The sequence below is a fragment of the Bufo gargarizans genome, chromosome 2 (assembly GCF_014858855.1).
Source record: "Bufo gargarizans isolate SCDJY-AF-19 chromosome 2, ASM1485885v1, whole genome shotgun sequence".
Classification (NCBI taxonomy): domain Eukaryota; kingdom Metazoa; phylum Chordata; class Amphibia; order Anura; family Bufonidae; genus Bufo; species Bufo gargarizans.
In genome coordinates this window covers 360,248,913-360,270,295 of record NC_058081.1, presented here as the reverse complement: position 1 = coordinate 360,270,295, position 21,383 = coordinate 360,248,913, and the positions used below count along the sequence as shown (strand labels likewise).

Here is a 21,383-nt window from a genome sequence, read left to right as displayed (position 1 = left end):
TATCATTTGGGATTTAGAAGAAACTTACTACATTATGCTTAAAGGGGTTGTCCCACGAAAAATATTCTACAGTTTTCAAACCAGCACCTGGATCTGAATACTTTTGTAATTGCATGCAATTAAACATTTTGTATAGCTACTGAGTTATTCAATAAGGCTACTTTCACGCTCGCGTTTTGGGCGGATCAGTCATGGATCTGAAAAAAAAAAAAAAAAAAAAAATGATACGTTACAATACAACCCCATGCATCCATCATGAACGGATCCGTTTGTATTATCTGTAACATAGCCAAGACGGCTCCGTCATAAACATCATTGAAAGTCAAATGGAAGACTTATCTGTTTTTTATTGTGCCAGAGAAAACGGAACTGTGCCCATTGACTTATATTGTGTGTCAGGACGGATACGTTTGGCTCAGTTTCGTCAAACGGACAGCAAAACGCTGCAGGCAGTGTTTTGGTGTCCATCTCCAGAGCGGAATGGAGACTGATCTGATGCAAACTAATGCTTTCTGAAAGGATCCTTATCCATTCAGAATGCATTAGGGCAAAACTGATCCCTTTTGAACAGCTTGTGAGAGCCCTGAACGTATCTCACAAACGGAAAGCCAAAACGCAAGTGTGAAAGTAGCCTAAAATATATCTGTATACGGCCACTTTATTTCTTATTTCTTTGTCCTGCACACAGATGGCCGCACATGCTCAGTTACATCTTTCAACCTCCTCCTGAGCTGTGATAGGGAGATCTGAGACACGCCCCCTGAGCTGCAGCAGAAAAGACACACCCCCTGAGCTGCCAGCTTGATATAAATCTAGTAGAGCAATGAATGTGGAGATCTCTGGATCCAAGTGAGGTCCAGGGCTGGTTCTAGCTTTGTTAGAAAGAGATTGTCATGTACTATATGATATGCAAATATGTTTTACATTATTCGGGATAACCCCTTTAAAGCAATACTCCAGGTAAAGAAAAAAACATTTACTGGAGTTATAAACTGAACACTTGCATGATGCTCTCCTTTTCATCTTTTTAGCGGCATACCTGCCAATTCTTGGGCTCCTTCCACACAAGGCCACACCACTTCTCAGTCTACCCGATGCATATTGTGCATTTGGTAGCCCAAAGCACTTCCTTCTACCCTTGGAATGGGCAGCATAGCTCACATGAGTAGTGCTGGTTAAACTAGGCCTGGACAAGCAAGAAGAGTCTTGGACTAACCATGCATAGTGTGCAGCAGGTGGTCTGAGAAGCTGTGTGGCCATCTTGGAGGACAGAAGAGGAGCCTGGGAATTAATGGATCTACAACTGAAAACATGAAAAGGTGGTCACCATACAAGTGTTCTGTTTGTTACCCAAATAAAGTGAATTTTTTTTTTGTTAAAGGGGTATTTAGATTTTGCAATTTTCAGCATCAGTTGAGAGGAAACATCACGTTATCACTCAGTTTTCCCTGTACTCCATTGTGGTCATATGCTATTTTACACTGCAATGGTTCCCTATCCCAGAGATATCACATCTACATGTCAGGAGTGGCAAGGCTTGTAGGACTATGCCATGTACCCTGCCCTGTAGACGTAATGTCAACAATGATGCTGTGTCTTAACATTTCCGCTTTTCACTGTGCTGTCCGCATTTTCTACAGACAGCACACGTACTCATTGATTTTAATATTGTCTGTTCACATATCAGTATTTTTTTTTTTTACTGACCGTGGGACTGCGAAAAAATAAATAAAAATATCACGGAGACATGCACTACTTTGGTCTGTGATGCAGACCATCATACATGGATGAAACACATAAATCCAGGCACACTATGTACCCCTCCCCCCATTTTTATTTACGCCGTTTACCAATATGTTTACTATATTGTACGGTTATGATTACAGGGGTACCAAATACTGTTTTGGGATATTGAATAAAAAACAGTAATACTAAAAAAGGGGGGGAAGGCACATCTTTAAAGCAGAACCTTTCTATAGAAGTGTGGGTAAGCCAGCTGTTTACTGTACAGAAGGTCTGGGGTTCAAATAATCTTTACAGTAAAGATTATGGCAGAAAAATATAATTTTACGCTATTTTTTTATGGCAAGTTACAATTTGCTGCAAAGTTATTATTAAAAAGTTTTGCAACATAGGTACTTAGTATGAAATGTCACAAATCCATATGTGGTATCCCTGTAATAATAATAATAACCATTACAATACAGTGAACACAATTACAGTATGATGATTGGTAAATGGTGCAATTTTGTTCCCTTTATTTTAGCAATATACTACTGTATTTAATTAGTTTTCACCACAGACAATTCAGCAGGTCTGTAGTGCAATAGTAACTCTTCTGCCTGCTTTATATGCTGTAGGGCGGCCCTTCCCCTACCCATAGCCAACACATTTTCATTAGTATTCACTGCGCTAAAGTGAATACTAATGAGGGTGCCGTCCCTGCTTGGATCTGTGATGTTCAAGCTCAGAGGGGAAGGAGAGGCAGAGACCTGATGCTACAGACACTCCACGTGAATCCTGCGCCAGGATTTAAACACAAGGAACAAAACGCAATTAGGCTGAAGGAGTCGAAACGCACTCAGAATTCCATCATCTGACATATAATGCAGTAAAGTTAAATGTTGGTGTTATTTTACTTTTTTGTGTGCAACTGGAAAACCCCTTTAAGCCAGAGGGTCGCTATATTTTTAGTTTTATGCATAAAGGCCCAAATCAAATATTTTTCTAATAAATGAGTTTTCTGGCACTAACATAATTACCTATCTAAAGGACAGATAATCAATATGAGATCAGTCCTTAGCAGCAGCTGCAGCTTCCGGAAGTAAACCTTGTACGGAGCCAGAACATTACAGCTCCATACACTGTAGTGACTGTTCTCTGGTACTGCAGTATCAGCTGCAGTACCAGAAAACCGATCTCTTATTGATGATCTATCATAGGATTCTGGCAGCGAATTCTTTCATATGCTGTTCTTGTGGTCCTCGATTCCAGTTAGGTGGCTAAACAGACGTCTGCAATAAACTCTACAGAACAATGTAGTGTAAATTCTACATAAAAATCTAATCCTTCTTCACCGGTTCTATTTAAACATTTATTTTAAAATATCATTACAATGGCAGAATGCCCAACCATCACTTCTCTCCTCGAATGTCTATGTCCAAGTAACTACATGTTAGGCTCCAGCATATAGCAAACCCATCTGTATAGACCATGTAGGAGACCCTGCAGTTCCATATCATATGGTGCCTCAGGCTACTTTCACACTAGCGTTATTCTTCTCCAGTATTGAAATCCGGTAAAGGGTCGCAATACTGGAAAAAAAACGCATCAGTTTTGTCCTAATGCATTCTGAATGGAAAGCAACCCATTCAGTATGCATCAGGATGTCTTCCGTTACGTCCCTTGTACAGTGTACAGCTTGCTGCGGTATTTGTTCCGGCCAAAATCCCGGAACACTACCGCACTTGCCAGATTCAGCATTCATTTCCATAGAGAAGTATTAATGCTGGATCCGGTACAAAGTATTCCGGAAATTGCCGCGTTGCCGGATCCGGTTTTCCGGTCTGCACATGCGCCGGGACATAGAAGGAGCTATTTTTGCTTTTGATCTTTGAAAAAATTAAATACCGGATCCATTATTCTGGATGATACGGATCCGGTATATCACCGGATCCTTCTAAAAGATCCGGAAAAAACAGTTCCGTTGCCGGAACTGCCTGCCGGCAGTGGGTGGTCTACGGTGTATGAAAAGCAGTCTGCATCTGCAGCAGTGTGCATAGGTCCTTAATCCAGGCGATTCATTGCCAGATCTACATACCTGCACTGCTTACAGCAGAGCCTGACACTTCACAGAATACAACTTTGGCTCTTTAACTCACAAAGAAGCTGAAGAAATAACGACCTGTTGCTTAAAGGCATTAAAGAGCGCATCTGGAATATCTGCGTGCTAGGTGCAATGTGCTTATAGGGTAAAGGATCCATGTCATACATGGTATGTCTGCATTATAGCGGAGTCTGACACAATGCCATTTTAGGTAAACCTCAATGGCTCTTACATTACTTTATGTGCAATCATATGATGTGCAATGCGGATACATAGTCCAGAGATCCCTTTATCTGCACATTCATTGTACTGATAAACACCAGTGCAGGCAAAGAGCTTGTTCACAGATGTTTTGGAGGTTCCTGGACCTCAGTCGCACATTTTGTCAAAAAGAGAAGACAAAAGTCCTGCATGCAGACACCTGAACGGAAACTGGAATGGACCCAATTATAGTTAATGGGATCTTCTCCGTTCTGTTGGTTTCAGTTATGTGACAAATACCACACTTCTATTATTTTCATTGTTCTGCTCCTCTAACGTTTTGGCGGTTCGGGTGCGGACCCATTCATTTCAATAATGTCGCAAAAGATACGGACAGCACTCCGTGTGCTGTCCACATCCGTTGCTCCGTTCCACGGCCCCGCAAAAAAATAAAATAAAAATATAACATGTCCTATTCTTGTCCGCGCTTTGCGGACAAGAATAGGCATTATATGGATGGCCGCCCGTTCCGTAAATTGCGGAAGGCACACGTCCAGCTTCCGTTTTTTGCGGATCCGTGGTTTGCAGACCACAAAAAACGGCACGGTCGTGTGCATGAGGCCTTACAGGAATTTATCATGAGGAAAAGTCAATTTTGTTGCCAGAATTTGAGCCAAATTTTCAGTCATTGGTTAAAGTGAATCCGTCACCAGCAATCTTCATATCAAACTATTTGCTTAGACACATACCTGTGGTTCACCCGATTAAAACACTTTTTCTTTTGTTGATCCCAAGACTATAAGGGGGTCATTATTTTAACTAGGGCAGCACTATTGGTGCACTGTTGGGAGGGAGGGGTCTGGGGGAGTCATTAATATGACAGGGGCAGACTATTAGGGGACTATAGGGGGTCATTATTCTAACTGAGGAGTACTATGGTGACATTAGTACTACAGGCAGCACTATAAGGGGGCATTTGTTATTACATTATGGTGGCTTTATTACTACTGGGGGCACTATGGTGGGTGTCGTCAATACTGGGAGCATTATGACTACTGGGGCACTATATGGGGCCATATTTATATAATTTTTATAATACTACTTGGGGCACTAAGGGCAGGAATTATTTCTTCTGGGGCATACTATGGGGGTTTTATTATTACTGGAGGCACTTTAGGGAGCATTAGGACTACCGGAGCACTATAAGGGGCCATATTTACTACTGGGCAGACTCTGGGAGCTTTAATACTACTGGGAGCATTATTGTGAATTTATTACTACTAGGCCACTATGGTGGGTTTTAGTACTACTGAAGCACTATAAAGGGGACATATTTACTACTGGGGCACACTGTTTAGGAGTTAATTCTATTGAGGGCACTATCAGCAAGCATTATTACTTATGAGGGCATTATGGAGGGCTCTACTTTTACTAGGGGCACTAAAGGGGCAATTCTTACTACTGGGGTCAATTATTACTTCTGTGTAACTAAGGGGCTCTATAGGGGAATAATTACCACTGGGTGCACTGTAGGTGAAACTATTACTACTAAAGGCACTTTGGGAAAAAATTACTATTGGTGGGACATAAGAAACAACTATATCAGAGGAGACATCACTGGACATAAGATGTATGCAGTATTGTAGTCTCCTGTATTAGAACATGGGTTCTAATGTGGTGTCTGTCATTTTGACATGAAGGTTAGCAGTTTCCCTTTTCTACATTTTCAATCTGTATCACACAATATCAGACTGAGAAGCCGCACAGAGGCCATTAGGTAACCAAGAACTGCTGGGCCTCACAGGATATTTCTACTTCAACTAAAAACGGATTAAAATTAATAGCCTCTTGGCAAAAAATGTAGTTCTTTGATTGCATAAAACTGCTCTACTACAAGAGTATTAAGTCGGTGACATAACAAATGGCCACAGTGAATGGCTTGTTTGTTGGAGACATGGGAATTTAACCTCAACTTCAGCAGCGGTAATCACTATGCTAAACACACTAACACTAGTACAGATTGCAAAAGACATAGGGGGTCATTTATTTTAGATGTCGGTCTTAATAAAGCCCCCGCACTGGCGGTGGATAGCCAAAGTTATATAGAGGAGCTGGGCTCTCCATAACCTCAGCGCATAGAGCGCCGCATCTAAATGTAAGACAGCTCCCTTGCTGACTTAAGCCTCATTCACACGTCAGTGTTCTCCACAGGCATCACACGTCCCCATTCATTTTAATGTGTGTATTCAGACCAGTATTTTAGCACGGTCAGTGGGTCAGTGTTTTTAGCACAGATGCATGCTCTATTTTGTCCATGTTCATGGAGCCATCAAGTCCATTCTAGTCTATGGGTCAGTGAAAACCAGATACTTCACAGATGCCATCCGTGTTGCATCCGTGTTCCACGGATCATTAAGACGAGATGCTTTAAAAATCATTTTTCCGCTGTTCAGTGTCAGTGATGCAACACTGACAGCAAAAAACGGACACACAGACCGAACACTGATCCTTCACGAACAGCTTCACGGATGCATCACTGACCACCTGCTCACGGATTTGAGCACGAACGTGTGATTGGGGCTTTACATTTAGACCATTTTCTATGCCTGAAACAGGTGTAGATTGATGAGCAAGATGGGCCTGCCAGCCTGTCCCTATCCGCGCCCACTTTTTAGACATGGAGTGAGCGGTAAGAAGTCGCAGATTTGTAACCATCTGCGCCTGAAATACGCCTAACACTCTATAAGAAACACAGGCAACAATGGCAATGAGACTCCGTGTAGAGCCACCCAAATTCATTACACTGCATCCTGTGGCAAGAAGATCTCACGGATCTTCTTGGCCTAAGATGGTGTGATAGACTTAAAAAACACATGGACACCTTTGATACCCAAGAGACAGTGGATGACAACCTGCTCTGTACAGGCATTGATTCTGGAGAAGCAGTCAATCGCTGGGTGTGGACTGGGTAATCAGGACTCTCACTGTCTCTACCAGGAGTCCTGGCAGGATTTACTGCTCGTTACTCAGAAATCCTATAAACCTGTACAAATCACAGAGCTCAGCTTCTATTATATCCTGCTCTCTTACAGGGTAGCAGAAATCACCTGATAGATTCGGCTTGAGGTTTGTGACAAGATTTATGGCAAGACATTATAGTACAGGGAGATTTATCAATAGTGGTGTAAAAGAAAACTGGCTTAGTTGCCCATAACCACCAGATTCACATTTCATTTTTCAGAGCATATTAGTAAAAAAAATGTGCTATCTGATAGTTTGCTAAAGGCCACTCAGCCAGTTTTACTTCCCACCACTTTTGATAAGTCCCCCTATGTTCTGCTCACACTACACAAATGAGTGATCTATGTGCACAACAGTCCAAACAAGAAACCTCTAGGAGTAAATAAATCAGAAATTGTAAAATAAAGCTTTAGTTTTTAACCATTGTATTTGCCAGGCGAATGCACATTTTAGGCTACTTTAGGATCAGTCATGGATCTGTAAAAACGGATCCGTTACAATAATACAACCGCATGCACCCTTCATGAACGGATCCGTTTGCATTATCTGTAACATAGCCAAGACGGACCGATCATGAACTCCATTGAAAGTCAATCGGGGAAGGATCAGTTTTCTATTGTGCCAGAGAAAACGGATGCATCCTCATTGACTTACATTGTGTGCCAGGACTGATCAGTTTGGCTCAGTTTCGTCAAGCGGACAGCAAAACGCTGTATGGAGTACATAGGACATTTTATCAATGGGGCTGGAGCAGCGCTGTGAGAAAGGGGCAGGAGCACAGATTGCTGCTCCTGCCGTGGTTCCCTGGACGATTACTAACTCTTGGTATAGCACATGGGTACCCTGTACCCATGTACTATGCCAGGATTAGCTGCGCGCAGATTAAAGCTCCTGCAATCTAGCAGGAACAGGTCAGGTCCCGGCTGACAGACACAGTGGGGACCATGGAGAGAAGACAGGGGCAGGGGCAGAGCTGCAGGGTCTAAGGAGACCATGATCAGCTCTGCCTGTGTGTAATGTCCCCCACTGGGGGCTGTTTTCTCCTGTGGATGAAAAAAAATAAAAAAAAAATAAAAAATTACATTTTAATGCAGTCACCAACGGAAACCATTACCATAGTCAAACAGGTTAAAAATCAAAATGATAGTCACAAAATAGGGAACCCATTACGAGAATACATTTTTGTGTCCGTTTTTTCACGCAGCCCTGGCCCCATAGAAGTGAATGAGGCTTCAGTGAAAAACGCATTGCATCCGGAAGCAAGTGCTAAGAAATGTTGTTTCTAAACCTTCAGTTTTTTTATCATGCGCGTGAAAAACGCATCAAAATGCATTGCACCTGCGTGGAAAAAACTGAACGCAATTGCAGACAAAACTGACTAAACTTGTTTGCAAAATGGTGTGTTTTACTAAACGCATCCCAATCTAATCAGTCACGCTCGTGTGAAAGAGGCCTTCGGGAGACTGAAAAGTTAAAAGGGTTTTTCCATCTGGGAAATTGATGTCAGTTAGGTGTACTCCCAGAGGTCGGACCCACACCAATCTACAGAAGGGGGACACCCGATGAGAAGGAGAGTACAGCATGGCTTGCTCTCCATTCACGGCTATAGGACCTCCAAAAAGAGCGCAGCAACTGCACATGGCTATTTTCAGAGGAGGGAGCCGCAACTGACACAGATAGCATATTTTAGTAATATGACAACGATGTCCCATATGGGAGTAATGTGCTTTTTCTTAGATATATTAGAACATTTGCAGCTCCTCTTATTTTTCAAACTATCAGGCTACCACTTTAAACAGGTTCCTTTCAGAGATGACAATAAAGCGTCTCTCACCTAGCTTGATGTCTCCATCTTGAGTTAGTAGAACATTCCCTGCTTTTAGGTCCCGATGGATGATCTTCATACTATGGAGGTATGCCAGTGCTTCCAGCATCTGTCTGCACACGGCTTGGATCTGAGCTTCTGTCAGACCACGATCCAATTCTGTTAGTAGAACAAAAACCACATGATAAGCCACCCTATCCAAATTTTAACCACATGTATTTATAAGAGAACAAAACAGGAAACTTTATTAAAATAATAATTCAATCCAAAGGATGGTACACAGTATGGAGCAATGAGTGCAATGCAGAGAGCAGAGTGTTAAAGTTCCTTGGGATGAATGGTGGGGCAGATATTTTAGATGTTGTGAAATAACTCCATGACTGATGACAGATCTTGTCACAAGAGATCACGCTGATGTGAATACTTCATCCTTCATATCATCACCCTGAATGGTTTATGGGTTTTAAACTAAAATAAAAAATTAGACAATGCGACCTCACTAGTCGACCAACACCCGAGTGAAAAATTAAGACTAAAGTTCTATTTATATGGACTGGTGACTGGGTAAATTATCAGGGATGAACTTATGGAGACCAGCGTTTCTACAAAATGTGCCAGGGTAGCAGATCCTCCTGTTGCACATAAATGCAGCTTCATCTCATCTGCTGACCAGGCAATTATTGTGAGCACTATGGGGCAAATTTATCATAAGGGTGATATTTGAAGTCCGTTTTCCATCAGTCTGCATTGGCATACTTTGCACCAAATTCATCAAATAACGCATGTTATTTGTTAAATTTGGCTCACCTTTAAACCGCACACTGGTCTAGAAATCTTACTCCAGTTTTCCATACCAACACCCTACTGGAGTGGCCTTGGGACTACTCATAAATCTGGAATGAAACTAACTAAACAAAGGCACCAATTAACATAACCACACACACTCCCAGCAAAACTCCCACCTACTTTTCAAAACTGGAGTCAGTGGTGTAAAAGTACAAAACAAATGTCTGCAAGTGACCTCAAAAAGTAACAATTCTGGACTTCAGAGCTTGATAAACCCAACATTTGTTTCTGTTAACTGTCTGAGGAATTGTCATGTGTAAAAGGACCATAAGGCTCTATCCACATGTCTGCCCTTGGGGAGAAGGAACCCTCAGTCCGAGTATCGTATTGGCAGCTCTGTGTTAGGCCTCTTGCACACGAATGTTTTTTTTTCCGTTCCGTTTTTGCAGATTCCATTTGCGGTCCATATGCGGAATCATTCATTTCAATGATTGCGCAAAAAAACGGAATGTACTCTGCATGTATTCCATTTCTGTATTTCCATATATACATTCCGCTGAAAGATAGAACTTGTCCTATTATTGCCAGCAAATAATCTGTGGCTCCATTCAAATAAACGGGTCTGCAAAAAAAAAAAAACTGAATGTATACGGAACACATCTGTATGTCATCCGTTTTTTGCGGATCCGTGTCCACGTTGCCCATGTGTTTACTGTTAAAAAACATTACTGTACATTACAGTAGCGATTACAAATTTGAGGTTTATGTTTGCGATCTGCAAACAGATCGCGTATGGAAACCATAGAGATTTTTTACGAAACTGAAACACAACGGAAACAAACGGAACAACGGATCCATTAAAAACGGACTGCAAAATACAGAAAAAGCCATACGGTCGTTTGCAAGAGGCCTTAGGGAGGACTTCAGAAGAGAAGGATTTAGGTGTCCTGATAGACAGCTTCAAAATGAGTGCACAGTGTCGACAGGCAGCAGGGAAAGCAAGTAGTAGTATAACCAGTAGGAAGAGTGAGAGCTTGTGACCCCACTGTATAGAGCTCCAGTGAGACCACATCTGGAATACAGTGTCCAGTTCTGGAGATCCCACCTACAAAAAGACATAGATAAAATGGAATTGGTGCAGAGACCACAAAAATAGTGGAGGGTCTTAATCATAAAACATACCAGGAAAGACTTAAAAGGGTTTCTGTCAGCAGGAAAATGAGTATTAACCTGGCTGACAGTGATGTACTAATGTCAGCTGAACATAACTATATTAGTGCCATCTCACTGTTAAGAAAAAAACGTTTATAATATGCAAATTAGCCTCTAGGGGAAGGGGGGGCGTTGCTCCTGCTCCTAGAGGTTCCATTCTCCCACCTCTGGCCACGCCCTGCTACACTTGATTGACAGGGCCAGGCACAGTTGGTCCCTGCTTGCCGGCCCTGTCTTCTGTGGAAATCTTGCGCCTGTGCCGTCTCGTTCAGTATTCGGCGCAGTAAATGAAGCCGGCAGCCGGGGAGCGTCCGCCACTTACTGCACCTGCGCCGAATACTAAACGGGGCGGCGCAAGTGTGAGATTTCCACAGGAGACCGTGCCGGCAAGCGGAGAACAACACTGCCTGGCCCTGTCAATCAAGTGTAGCAGGGCGCAGCCAGAACGGAGCCTCTAGGAGTAGGATCAACGCTCCCCTGCACCTAGAGGCTCATTTGCTTTTCATAACCTTTTTTTTCTTCCTCAATAACGGCGGCACGCAGTTAGGTGGCACTAATATACAGTAGTTATGTTCAGCTGACATTAGTACATCACGGTCAGCCTGGTTAATAACCATTTTCCTGCTGAGAGAAACTTTTTAAAGAACTAAATCTGTATAGCCTTGAGGAAAGAAGGAAAAGGGGGCACATGATCAAAACCTTTTATTAAATAAGGTTTAAATAACGTTCAAGAGAGAAGTAAGAGGCTAAACTCAAAAACAAGCGGGCACAATCTGAAATTAGCTGAGGGTAAGATCAGGAGCAGTATCAGAAAATATTATTTTACTGAAAGAGTGGTTGAAACTTGGAACAAACTTCCAGCATGTAGTATCTGGTTGGGGAATCTACAGTAAGTGAATGTAAACATTACCTGGGAGAAACACATGTCTAGAAGATAAAAAAATAAATAATATAAGGGCAGACGAGAAGGACCAGGTGGTATTTTTCTGCCGACAATCTACTACCGGTATGTTTCTACAGTATGTATAAATCCAGACCCCACTACACATCACTGAACAGAGGTGTGCAATTACATTTCCAGGAAGAGACTTAAGTTAATCCAGGTAAACAAAAGGACTAATATGTCCCTCTGTGAGGATCTCTTGGGAACTGAATTCTAATCAAGGGATACAAAACAGCCTTTATAAACTACTCTGGAGGGGGGTGGGGGTACGTGAAGGGTAAGATCTAGGGCCTTTTTCCTGGACAAAAGAACACAATATTGGAAAACCCACAGTCAAATTTCATGTTTTAAATATTCTACCAAGATATTTATAATCAGGAGATGCTGTTTCAGGTCACAAGTGCTGGAAGTTTCGGCCTTAGGGAACTTAAGACTCAAATACTGGTTCCAATTCTTGATGCATGCTTGATACCACTAGACTTGTAAAAAATGTGATTGGAAACCTGCTGCTCGTATCTTTCTAGGAGATGTCTACCAAAAAGGTATGGCACGATTTAAACTGGTCATAATTTGGTGACTACATATAATTACACAGTCACATTAGCAGGCTGAGCCTTGAGGTACTTTCACACCTGCAGCAGGACGGATCCGATAGGCTGTTCACCCTGTCGGAACCATCCTGCTATTTCGCCGTGACGGCGCTCCATCCCCATTGACTATAATAGGGACGGGGCGGAGCTCCGGCGCAGCAAGGCGAGAGGCCGCCGGACTAATGTCGGACATGCAGTACTTTTAGTCCGGCAGCCTTTCGTTGTGCACTGCCATGCTGTGCCGGAGCTCCGTCCCCATGCCCATTACAGTCAATCAGGACGGAGCGGCGGCACAGCGAAATAGTGGCAGGACGGATCCGACAGGGTCAACAGCCTGTCGGATACGTCCTGCCGCTAGTGTGACAGTACCCTTAAAATATCTCATGAACAGACATTCAGGGTCAGACCCTGGAGAAACAACGAGCTGTTCTCTAAGTGGATCCCTCACCAGTACACCAACACTGATATTTAATAAGTCCGTTCCTTGCTGCTCTGAACATACCCACACCCTCCAAGCACCTCTTTGCTGGGTTACTTTTGAAGGTCACTGTCCTAAAAGTTTTACCTGTTACATGCTAAAATGCAGTGTGCCTGTGCAGTTGTAACCTGGGCAATGTCAGTCATACTGACAGATGGTGGCAGTGTTATATGGACATGTTGGGGTTGCTTAATTCCTTTGTAGCCTAATGCATTAGGTGAGTGTTAGCCCAGCACTCCGTGCCTGCGCTGCTGTCCCTACACGCTGGCACAGGCGCCCTCACTACCTCCTGCTGCTGTTCTGACAAGTGCAGGCAGCTTAAACTGTTGTATCTGCGCCCCGTGCCGGAGCTTTCTTCCTTGCTGGCACGAGTGCAGCTATGTGTCTCCGGCATCCTCCTTCCTGCTTAGAGCCCTGTACTGTTTTGTTACGGTGTGCGCAGCTGTGTGTCTCCTCCTTTTGTGAAGCAGCACGTGCATGCCCTCTATCTCCCTCGCCTATGGCTGGGTTACAGGATGTATTTAAAGGTGCTTCCTGCCAGAGCAGTCTTGGTCACTAGCTAGTCTTGACACTTGTGTAAAGGGGTTTGGTTGCCGCTTGCCTCTGACCTTGGAGTTTGATTACAGACTTTGCTTGATCACTGCTTACCCTGACTCCAGACTTCCTGACCACGTCTTTCCCCTCGGTTTTTTCCACCGATATCTCTGACCCACTGGCCAGCTGCCACTGGCCCAAAGACTGCTCTGGAGTGGTACCTGGTGACTATACTAACAGCCCAAGCCTATCCTCTCCATCAGAGGCTCTAGTGAAGACCAGGGAGTTACTTAGTCACGCCCCTCCAGGGTATAGCCATTCAGTGGCGCAGTGGGTCCACACCCACTTGCATAACCGTGAGTATGAAAGACTATGGGAACGTTGTAACACCCTACAGTCTCATCTGATGACATGGGTGCAGTAAATCATAATAATGCGCCCCCCCTCATGGCCTGTCATGTAAGGTGTTTGTCATAAAATAAATAAAATTATGTAAACATAATCATGTTTTATGGATAAATAAAAGTGATCAGTATTCACTACTGCATTTGCCTTATGCCAGACATGTTTCTAAAATGAAGACGTCATACCAACGATCAAATATGGTGGCCTCAGTCAGGCGCAGTGTAACTGGATTGTGTAGCAAAACAATCTGAAACACAATCCTACGCAAGGCTAAAATAAGTCTGGAAGCAAAATGCAAATTTTTTGCATAAAGAATTTGTTTCTACATGTGACTAATTTCAGTGGCGCTGTGGCTGGGCACTGATGGCTAGAAGGGGGGAGTGGGAGTGATGGCATGGAGGAGTTCATGGCAGTGGCGGGGGACCGACAGCATGGGGGAGTTCATGGCAGTGGCGGGGGACCAACGGCATGGGGGAGCTGGTGTCACTGGGGGAGTTCATGCACTGGGGGGAGCTGATGGCAATGGGGGAACTGATGGCATGGAGGGGCCGATGGCATAGGGGAGCTGATGGCACTGGAGGGGGAGCTTATGTTGCTAAGAACTGATGACATGGGGGTGGGCTGATGGCATGGGGGGCTGATGAGTTTCTATAGAAAACGTTCTCTTAGTTTTTTTTTTTTTTTTAGAGTACTCTATTAATCGTTCGATTAGTTGGCACAATACTTTATCACTAGCTGCAGCCCTACATGGATGTAAAGAACAATACTTTTCTTTCAGACACCTGGCAGTAGATTAATATTTCAGCAATGAGGACTTCCTTCTTCAAACACATAACAGAATTGTAGGCTTATCTCCAACAAAACCAGTTGTAGGTGTACAAATAAGGCTTACATACCAAGCATTACTGCATCCACGGCTCCACCTTGACAAAACTCTATCAAGATCTGTAAAAGAATGAAAGATATGATCAGAATGAGCTCATCATTCCTACAATGACAGGTGCCAGCATAGCATAAGACATACAGAATGCTTATCGCTTCCAATAAAACAATCCATTATGTGAAAAACAAGCCAAGTAAAACAAGTAAAAGTATTTCAAGGAACAATATGAATAAATAAAAATAAAAAATATATGGAAAGTCATTCATTAACTAAATTTTTTATTTTATGTGAAGCTACACTTTTCATAAAAGGAGGTAACTGGAAGAACACACAAGACGCAATTGTAATACATCATTATTACTATTTAAATGGTGCCCCTCCATAAAAATCATTGCAATAGTTCATGTTTTATAGCCTGGTCATTTTAGTGAATGACAATACTAAAATTACTAGGGTATATCACTTTTCATGGTATTTCATAGTCTTCTCTGGCTGACAGAACCAATTCTCAAAGTTTATTGTGAGCAATATTTTAAAATAAATGGTTCTGCTCGACCAGTAAAGTGGAAAAAAAACTGTTCAGATCAGATATTACTCAAACCAGGAATGTACTACAAGCGGATGTCCCCTAAAAATTACTTGAGTACTGCAAGGATCCTCTGAGAGGACATAACACTCGATGCTCACACACAGACTTCATTGGGTGAGCGGGGACCAGCAGAATCAGAGCTGCTTGTTCCAGTACTCTGTATTGCTTCTAGGTTCAATAGATGTTCACTCATCTGCTCATTACATGTAACCTGAAGTAACCTGAAGGATTTTTTGGGCGGGGCTACGGAACGGACATATGGATGCGGATAGCACACAGTGTGCTGTCCGCATTGTTTGCGGACCAACTGAAATGAATGGGTCCGCATCCGATCTGTCCGGAATGGGCACGGGAACAAACAACGTTCGTGTGCATGTAGCCTTAACCTTAAGAAAGAAATAATACTGCCACAATATCGGTCTGTAATTGTTTCATCTGACTTGTGGTCGCACCGAGGCGCATTGGTTTCTCTAACCGCCGCTCATTCATGCCACATTTGTGAGGTCGTAATGGTTATAGTTATATGTAAGTCTTGAGTTAAGTTATGAAAACCTCGATTTGGCTGCTTCACCGAATTTCACACAAATGACATTGTCACAAAGCGCATTTCTTTGTAAGTAGCGGGCGCAATGACAGGGAACAGCGATTGCGCCACTCCCTGTGATGGAACCCCTCAGATGCATGCATTGCTAATCATGGAATCTGATGTAAAAATTGAGACTTTTCAAGGGTTAAAAAAACAAAACAAACCACGGCCATCTGGAATGATGATAATGTGTGAAATCTCATGCGGTGAGAGAGGACGTAATTTTTCCATGAAATTCGTATCGAAGTCCACTTTGGATACTTCAAAATGAAATTCGGATCGAAGTCAGCTTTGGATACTTCGAAATGAAATTAGGATCAAAGTCCACTTCGGATACTTTGATTCACTCAACCCCAGTTATATGTATTTTATGTGCAAGGGTATGCTATATATGTGTGCTATTCTCAAAATACCATCTAAAATAACAATATCAAAAATATTTTCGACCTGTAGCTGTAATATAAAGCAGCTGTAGCTTGGCTGTCCCATTCCAGTGAATAGGAAGGAGCTGTCCCATTAAAGTGAATGGGGCGGCGGAGTTGTAATTACACCTGCTTACCAGACACTGTAGTGGTGTAATTAAACATTGAAGCGAATGCAGCGCTCATACTAGAACTACATTCTCTTACTTCTCGTAATACTGAGGATTTGATTCTTTTGTTCAAATATAAAGCAAAATGGACACAAAAAGGTAAGGTACGCAGTCTGTGCCTCGGCTACCATGCTGAGGATATCAGCCAGTTATTGGGCAGTAGGTTTGCTTTCGCCATGTCCTCAGGTGATAACACAACACATACAAAGACTATAAGAGCCTTCTGGGATACAACTGCTTCCTCCAGATAACATCTGCATACTGCACAGGAAGCCATGCAGTTTTACACTCTTCTAGAGAAGAACAAAAGCGGCAGATCAGAGATTCTGTGAAGTACATGTAGGCAACCACACTGCAAAAGCATGGTATATACAGTACTGTGCAAAATTTATAGGAAATAATGCTGCAAAGCAAGAATGTGTTAACAAAAATAGAAGTCTTAATAGTTTATTTTTATAAATTAACAAAATGCAAAGTGAATGAACAAAATAGAAATCTACTGTAAATTAAAACCAATATGTGCTGTGACCACTATTTGCCTTCAAAACACTTCCATTCTTCTAGGTTCACTTGCACACAGGATTTGAAGGAACTTAGGCTTCGGTCACACCAGCGTTCAGCCTTTCCGTTCTCCTGCTCCGTTATAGGAGCAGGAGAACAGAAAGGACGGATTGGGCACATAACAGACGAGCGGAGCCAACGGATCTCATAGACTATAATGGGGTCCGTTAGGAGCAGGAGAACGGAAAGGACGGATTGGCAACATAACTGAGCCAAGCGGAGCCTACGGACCCCATAGACTATAATGGGGTCTGTTAGGTTTACGCTCAGAAGATTATTTTGGAGTGGAGACGAAAGTACTGCATGCAGGATTTTTGTCTCCGCTCCAAAATAATCTTCTGAGCGTAAACCTAACGGACCCCATTATAGTCTATGGGGTCCGTAGGCTCCGCTTGGCTCAGTTATGTGCCCAATCCGTCCTTTCCATTCTCCTGCTCCTATAACGGAGCAGTAGAACAGAAAGGCTGAACGCTGATGTTAACTCAGCCTTATCAGGGAGGTTGTTCCAAACATCTTCGAGAACAAATCAAAAATGTTCTGTGGATGTAGGTTTGCTCAAATCCTTTTGTCTCACTCTCCTTATGTAATCCCATCACTTCCAAATATCCTTTACTCCGAAGAGTAATGACAAGAACTGCATGCCTCTCTGATGGCACTGTACGATGGATAAGAATCTGCCTGTAGTTCTCAGCACTGAGGACACCAAATCCCCATTTGATAAAATGCGGGCCCCAATGTATTTAACTAAACCTCAAATCATAGACTTCATTTGCTTTTTGCACACATGTTTAAAAGACCCAAGGGCTCATGTATGAGGCCATATTATGGCTCCATGCAACCACTAAATAGAAAGGCATATGATGTTTTCTTTCAGTTTAACTTCACATGAATTGAAAAAAAAAAAAAAAAAAAAAAAGTTAAATTGTGCCACTGGATGCCATACTATGGAGGTTTGCTACTAGAAGCAATAAAGGGAGACTCTCTCTGTAATTTGGCACCATATGGCTCTGCAGGTTGGATCTAAAGCAGCAATGTGCCATCTTACAACCTCCTGCATGCAGCTTCATGATAATCGTGAGGGTCATTAAGGATTTTTGGGACTCTTACATGTACCTTTACCAAGTCTACTTTTTAATGATCAAAGTGTTTGAAGGAGACTTAAAATGGTATTAGGGCTATTATATAATCAACAGGATAGGGGATAACCATTTGACTGGTGGGGGTTGTATTGCTAGGACCCCCATCAATCACTAGAACATGGACCTTGAACCCTTCAGAGTCTCCCCAATATGAATGGAACAACAGGTTGAGCATTCACCTCTATGGGAGTTTCAGAGATGTTGGCACAGAATGGATCGGCAGTTTGCATGACAGACCTGCCGCTCTATTTATTTTGAGGCGGGTTTTTGAGTGGTACAGTGTCCCTGTTGTAGTGATAGGTAGTGGGTGCAATAATACACTAAGCTGAATGGATGCATATTTTTATTTTTTACGAATGGGCCACTTACAGCACTGCAGATGGACTCTAAGAGATTAACATAAGACAACAAAAACAAAAAAAAAAAAGCAGTCAGGAAAAAATTTCTAGGTGCCTGGTTCCTGAAATTTGTCCAGCCTTGTTCCCTACATAATAATCACAGCGACTAGTAAAGCAGTGCGAGGGAGGGCAAGATCAAGTAGAGAAGGCATATTATTGAAGTCTTGACAATATAAAAGTCATCTAATCATTAGAACCTATATAATAATAAGCTGGGCTGAAACTGTACAGCGGTTAGGACACCTTGAAGAACACCCTTGAGATCAACTGAAAGTTAAGATCTTGCCCATTGCATTTCTTCTTCAAAGGGTTCTAAACTTAGATCTTTTACTGCTTCACAGGAGAGAACACCAAATTGGCAGTGGGTGCGACGTCTAATCATTGGCACTATAACCGTTTTATATGAAAGAAATATTACAGGTTGCCATTTCTCAAGACATAAAAAGGGTGATTGGGTTTTCCTTGACTTTTAATGTACAGTCTTCACAAAAACCCATTATGATCAGCAATGGAGCAGAACAGACAAAGATTTATGTAGAAAAGTGACAGCACTTCAAGGAGAGCTGTATGGTCTTAGAAGTCAGCACAAGTTTTTATCCTTACCAGAAATTGTTTCCACCCCCGCACACTTCCTTTCCCTATACCTAACCATTGTGAAGGTCAAGACACAGCTGTGTTTACCAGAAAGTCAAACGGAGGGTATAACTTTTGATATTTTAAAGACTTGTTTGGGAACATATTTATCGCAACTCTCCAGCTCACCTCACATGAAATGCATAATTAAAATACCATATTTTTTTTTTTTTTTAAATTGCCACCAGCTTCTCTATGCACATGGTGGTAGTCTAAAATACCCCCTCCATTCTAACTCTCAGAATACACAGACAAAAAAGTGGCAAGGCATGAAGAATAAGGTTGGACAGTATGACTCTCAGGAGAACCATGAACTAGGGATAGGCAATTTATCAAATTAATTCCATTAACTTGTCAGTTTTGTGGCTTGCAAATGCAATTTTTTTGCTGAATTTCCAAATTGAATTTTGCCAAATGGTGCCTGCCATCCTGCAGGATGGTGGAAGGTAGGGTTGCCCCTGGCCTGTGCATATTGACTTTTGGCCTCCTCTGGCTTGTTTCACCACATTGACCTTTAAACCTGACGTCACAAGCCGGTTTCATAAACGCAAAGCGGAGGAAAATGACCATTTGATCCCGGGGCCATTTGAAAAGTTGGTAAGGCTAGTTTCACACTTGCGTTCGGCTGTCCGCTCGTGAGCTCCGTTTGAAGGGGCTCACGAGCGGACCCGAACGCTTCCGTCCAGCCCTGATGCAGTCTGAATGGATGCGGATCCGCTCAGAATGCATCAGTCTGGCGGCGTTCAGCCTCCGCTCAGCAGGCGGACACCTGAACGCTGCTTGCAGCGTTCGGGTGTCCGCCTGGCCGTGCGGATCCATCCAGACTTACAATGTAAGTCAATGGGGACGGATCAGTTTGAAGATGCCACAATGTGGCTCAATCTTCAAGCGGATCCGTCCCCCATTGACTTTCAATGTAAAAGTCTGGACGGAACCGCTCAGGCTAATTTCACACTTATCTTTTTTTTGCAAATATAATGCAGACGGATCCGTTCTGAACGGAGCCTCCGTCTGCATTATTATGAACGGATCCGATCAAACGCTAGTGTGAAAGTAGCCTAAGCTGGGGCAGCACTGAGGTCCTAGGTTCAAATCCTCATGGAGTATGTATGTTCCCCCCATGTTTGTGTGGTTTCCAGTGCCCCCCCCCCCCAATCATGTCAATTTACATCCCCTCTCCCGCCTTGCCCACTTACGTTGGTAAAAGGTGCAGGATGTCACAGGTCTGGGTCTATGACACCACTGAATGCTTGATAATTGCGGAGGGTATAGTGACTGCAGAGCCTGATCTCATTATGGTGCATGCCGGGAACCATTGTGTGCGCTTGTCCCGCCTGGCAGCCCTACTCCTAATATGCAGGTGTCTGAGCATGCTGGGGGCTAGTTGGTGGGGTTGGTGTTCACTCCCCTTACTAATTTAGAAGACTACAATTACCAGCATGTGTGCTGCTGTAATGCAGGAGGTAGATGGACATGAAAAACATTACATGGGTCCTCCTGGAGAACTGCAAATCAAAACATGCAGCCAGTTCTGCCAGAAGTGGGAACTACAAGTCCCAGAATTATCAGCCTGTCACAGGGTACAAGCGGCATACAATTCAAAAAATTTCCTGTTATAAAGATTCACGCACAATGGCATACAAGGGTAATTTGTTTCTAAGGGAGGGGAATGGATTAAAATGTTGCAAACTCTCAAGTTTGAGAAGTATTTGGTCTTCGATTATACATTTGCAATCTCTGAACGACATATTTCCCCATTCACTTACAGCGAACATAGATCTTGAAAACCGTTTAGAACTTTGCATAGCTTTAAATATATAAAAGGCTTTGAAGGACTGTTAAGCATAAGAATGCTATTCAGTTTCTTATACAAATGAGAACTCAGGCAACTAAAAGCCCCAAACGCATTAGGCTGAGTGAAAACAGGACAGAGAGCAGAGGCCTCGGCTGCCCTTTCACACGATCCTGAAGTACGAATGCATTCTAAAGGGATAGAGGCAAATAAACACCCTGATCTGACTGTATGCACTAGAAAATGTGTGGTCAGGGTCTTGGATGAGATTAAAAAAAAAAATTTTTTTTAATGCTGTGAAAGGGCTCAGAGATCGCCATCGATCGATTGGTTTGCAATTGCTTCAACATCACTGCAGCCAAGTGAGTAGAGATGGCCTTGCAGCTCGC

General features: G+C 42.9%; 1 protein-coding gene across 1 annotated transcript in view; it reads right to left on the bottom strand.

Annotated features, from left to right (window-relative positions):
* STK10 (serine/threonine kinase 10) overlaps positions 1-21,383 on the bottom strand; it is a 130,648-nt gene that overhangs the window by 53,906 nt on the left and 55,359 nt on the right. Inside the window, exons 3-4 of the mRNA XM_044280728.1 lie at positions 14,718-14,766; positions 8,883-9,032 (exon numbers count right to left, since the gene is read on the bottom strand). Coding sequence (XP_044136663.1) covers positions 8,883-9,032; positions 14,718-14,766 — 199 coding nt within the window. The remainder of the gene's footprint in view (positions 1-8,882; positions 9,033-14,717; positions 14,767-21,383) is intronic.